This window comes from Drosophila gunungcola, chromosome 3R (genome assembly GCF_025200985.1).
Source record: "Drosophila gunungcola strain Sukarami chromosome 3R, Dgunungcola_SK_2, whole genome shotgun sequence".
NCBI classification, from domain to species: Eukaryota; Metazoa; Arthropoda; class Insecta; order Diptera; family Drosophilidae; genus Drosophila; species Drosophila gunungcola.
Genome location: NC_069139.1, coordinates 25,063,674 through 25,067,851, shown reverse-complemented (window position 1 = coordinate 25,067,851; position 4,178 = coordinate 25,063,674). Strand labels below are relative to the sequence as shown.

Genomic DNA, 4,178 nt, shown 5'->3' with positions numbered 1-4,178 from the left:
TTATACCCGCACCAGAATACCAGTGGAACCCGATTCCAGTTTGTGTTCGCCTTAACGCAGCTTTCAGCGCACACAGCGCATAAATTCATAAATGTGCCAGCACTGCCAATGAATTTACAGTGTAAAACATAACTTTTAATTACGCGAGCAAGGAAAAGTGCGCAAAAACAGAAAATGTCGCCACACAAGTTGCATAAATAAATGCTTAATAATGCTGAAGACAATGTAGTTCCAAGCAAGGGCGGAAGTACCGAAAGAAGACCTCTTTACCTTAGGAACCCCAGGCAGTTTTTATGAACTTAGCTTATAAATTAATATTTTAATTAATCCTTTGAATTTAATTTTTGTACAGGGTTTTAGGTTTTTTTTGAAAAGGGGTTTTCAGTTAATATTGACTTTGACTTTTTTTTTATTCATCTTAATTTTATAAAAATGTTCAAGTTTTATCGTAACGTTTTGTTTAAACTTAAAAATAACTTTAAGTTGCTGCCTAAGCTTTATTTATTATTTTGTTTATTTGGTAATGAGATGAATTACTATATACCTCTGCTTAAATAAATATTATCCTCATTTTAGTTTAGCATAAAAATCTACTGCAAACGAGCAGAATATAATGAAAGACACTTAGGGGAGGTATATTTTGCATATTCAAATAGATATTCTGTCAAACTACAAAAGTTATTGGCGCTTTTTATAAGAGTTCAAATTTTCAAATGCGTTTTCCTCAAAAGAACGTTTTTCGAGTTGGATGAACCGTCTGTAACACTTGAATTTATTTGAGACTACAATGACTAAGTGTTGGACGAGTCGCTGCTAGACGTGATGGTTATGGGCGCTGGTCGGTTCATGATCCGGCCCATCCGCTGCTGGATCTTGGCCGAGGTCAGGCCCTTGGTTTCTGGGATGTAGACCAGGGTGAAGAGCATGATAATGATCGCGATGATGGCGAACAGCAGGAAGAGGTACGGCTGGCACTTGATGTCATGGAAGGTGAACCAGAAGACGACGAAGAAGGCGGTCAGCCAGTTGCAGGCGCAGATTATTGAGCAGGCCACGGGTCGCATGAGCCTCACGATCATCTCCGCATTGAGCAGCCAGGTGAGCGATCCGACTCCAGCGGTGTAGGAGCCCACGAACAGGCCGATGAAGAAGAAGGCGATCCAGGGCAGGATGGCGTAGTCCATGGTCACCCATACCTTGAAGTACAGTCCCAGGAAAACGGAGGCGAAGAAGATGAAGGCCGAGGAGATGATGAGCAGGGGTCGGCGACCCACTCGATCCACGAGGAAAAAACAGATGAGAAAACCCGTGGCCACCGCCAAGGCCAGAAAGGCACCGTGTTCGCGCCGAATCCGGAGGCAGCCCAGCATGTTTGGGCCGTAGAAGATGAAGATCAGGGCACCGCACATCTTCTGCAGCACGGCCAGCTCCAAGGCCCGTGCCAGGCTCCTTCGTATCTTCTTATACTTGAAGCCCCGCAGCGGTCCTTGGCGCACGTCGTGCTCGATTCGTGTGGGTGTCCGCATCAGGTGGTCGATCTCCCTCCGTGGGTCGTACTTCGCGCCGCGCAGGAAACGCAGTGAGGCCTCCGCCCGTGGAATATTGCCCCGTTCCACATAGTACGCCGGCGACTCGGGCATGAGTATCTGAAGCAGGCCAAGTGTGAGCAGGCCCAGATTCATAAAATTGATGATCCACAGCTCCAGCACAATGGACATCATGAAGCTGTAGATCACACCGCAAATGCAGGCTCCCTGGAAGAGCACACCCATGGCGCCGCGTTTCCTAATGGGACTGATCTCGGAGTTGTAGATCGGAACCACCACGCAATGGGCACCGCCGCACATTCCCAGGACAAAGCGACCGGCGTACAGCATTGGTATACTCTTGGCGAAGACGGTGAGCAACCATCCCAGCGTATTGGGCACCAGTTGGATGAGGATGGTGCGCTTGCAGCCGCAGCATCGCGTCAGGAATCCAATGGGCACACACCACACCGCCGCTCCCAGGGTCAACAGGATGCACACACCGTTCCATTCGTCTTCCGAGGGCTGAAAATCATAGCTGTGCCCCTGCATCACCGACCTTTCCGCCGCTCCCGACCAACCCACTGCGATCCCGAAGAGAAAGGACCCAATGTTGCTGTAGAAGGTGGCCTTGTAGAGGCCCACATTGCTGACGGGCGGGTGGAATGAGTTTCCGGACTGTTCGGAGGGCTTCTTCCCCAGCAAACTGCGCCTTGTGAACCACCTTGAAGTCCTCGGCTGCTCGGGAGCGGGCGGCTCCGGTTCCGATACTTGTTTCGCCGGTATTTGCATCTTTTAAGGTTTTTTGCTACCGAATGGTCAGCACTTACAACCAAATTTTAAACATCAATTATATATATTTGTAGCACTTAAACTTCTTTTTAACTAAATCATTATGTCTACTTAGTTGTAGAACTGGACATATAAAATACTAGTTGATGTAATTAAATCCGTAAGAAAATGTTCCTCAAATCGAACAAATGTTTGAATAAAGATGCATGAGAATATGTAAGATGGCGTTTTTATATACATAAGATGTATATTTTTGTGACAGCAATTTTCAACAGCAATTGCCTACTTAGATTGAGAATCGGGCATAGAAGGTAAATCAGCTACAAGATTATTTGTATAATTTAAACCTAAACAAACCGATAGGATTGCAATTGGTGACCCTTATCATATACCATTTAAATACATGAAAATATGGATAATAAATTGAGTTTTTTTTTAAGCATGGCCTTAATGGACTTTAAAAATGATATATAGAATATTAACATTTGTTTTTGTCTAATTTTAAGGATGGTAATTCAACATGAATTTAGTGTAAAAAGAGCGGAGTTATATTACTATCCACGCATTCGCTTAACCAAAATGTACGCCCAGTAATTATACAACACATTATGCTATTCGCAGCAAAAATTGCTTAGGCTCAACGGATGGAGAGGATTGCGGGCGAGCGATTTACAATATTGCATTTCCAAATCCCCCAGAACCGCCCAGCTAAATTGCAAAGGGACATCGAGTCGGCAATAAACTGGCATCTGCAAATATTTGTACGCTCCCGGCTCGTATGCACATGCTCTGAGTTTGGGTGGGTATTTATTCCGGACTCGCATCCGGAGCTGTGTTTTGAATTTGTACGGGTGTCTGTCCGGGAGTACTTCTGGCAAAGTGCAGATATTTATGCGTATTTGATAGCACTAATGGGCCATTAAATGCGTACGCAAATACACACACGTACCCGTTCGCATACGTATCTATGTGGGGAGTGTGTGTGGGTGCCAGGATGAAAATGTACCTAAGCGAATCTAAATGGCATCAGGGGCACCGAACATGCAAAATCATGTACTCGTAAATCTCCTTAATGCCAGCGGCCTCCGGACAAACTGAGACACCCGGGAAATGGCAGGAAAAGCGGAGGAGCAGGTGGTGGGGTTGAGGGGGTGTTTGGCAGCACAGTTGGCGGTGTGGGGCTAAGCAGTTCCACACATCACATGTACACGCATGGTGGATGCCTGTTTTACCCCCGAGAAAAAGTCGAAAAAGGTATGGGTATGGGTATCCGTAATGGAACTCGATATATATATGTGCCCGGGTATTCGCAAGTGCGTGTTTGTGTGTGTGGGCGTAAGGTGCTTTCGAATACATATTACGTAACTAACGAAAATTAACGTTAATAGCCCTGAGTATCAAAATAATGGCACTCGCCTGTTGGCTGCCCTCTCTACAAGGCCGCTTTTCGGGGATTGGATGGGTCGCTCTCCACCCAGAACCCGAAATAAATTTCAAAAACTCATTCCGGACTTGGGAAAAACGTGAAAATATTGTTACGACCTCTTTGGGTTCTAGAGAACTCTCTTGGTGTGAGCGAAAAAATTGGGGGAGCCACCTTCCTTTTCCTTATGGAACATTTCCCATCGAACTAAATTAGATTTTAGTCGCAAAATTACGATGCTCAAGCGGTTAATTGAGAAAAGTGAAGCAGCGATTTTTAATGATGTTGTGATTGCGTTTGCGGGGGTAAAGTCGTTGGAAACGGGGTGCTCATGTGGTTGGCTTTAAGGCGTTTGCGAAAAGAGAGAGGAATAGTAATAGTAATTGCTAAACAAATAGATCTTTAAATAGTATTAAATTTTAATTTAATACATTTTA

The 4,178-nt window shown here is 45.1% G+C and overlaps 1 protein-coding gene across 1 annotated transcript; it reads right to left on the bottom strand.

The window, feature by feature from the left end:
• Positions 1–645: 645 nt before the first annotated feature.
• LOC128265048 (glucose transporter type 3) lies at positions 646–2,574 on the bottom strand. The gene has a single exon (XM_053000835.1). It carries the CDS (start codon positions 2,316–2,318, stop codon positions 792–794), a length of 1,527 nt encoding a protein of 508 aa, XP_052856795.1. The 5' UTR covers positions 2,319–2,574; the 3' UTR covers positions 646–791.
• Between the last annotated feature and the right edge of the window lie 1,604 nt (positions 2,575–4,178).

Bases quoted from the DNA above. Each gene is read 5' to 3' on its own strand.
- LOC128265048 (XM_053000835.1), bottom strand. From the start codon at position 2,318: ATGCAAATACCGGCGAAACAAGTATCGGAACCGGAGCCGCCCGCTCCC.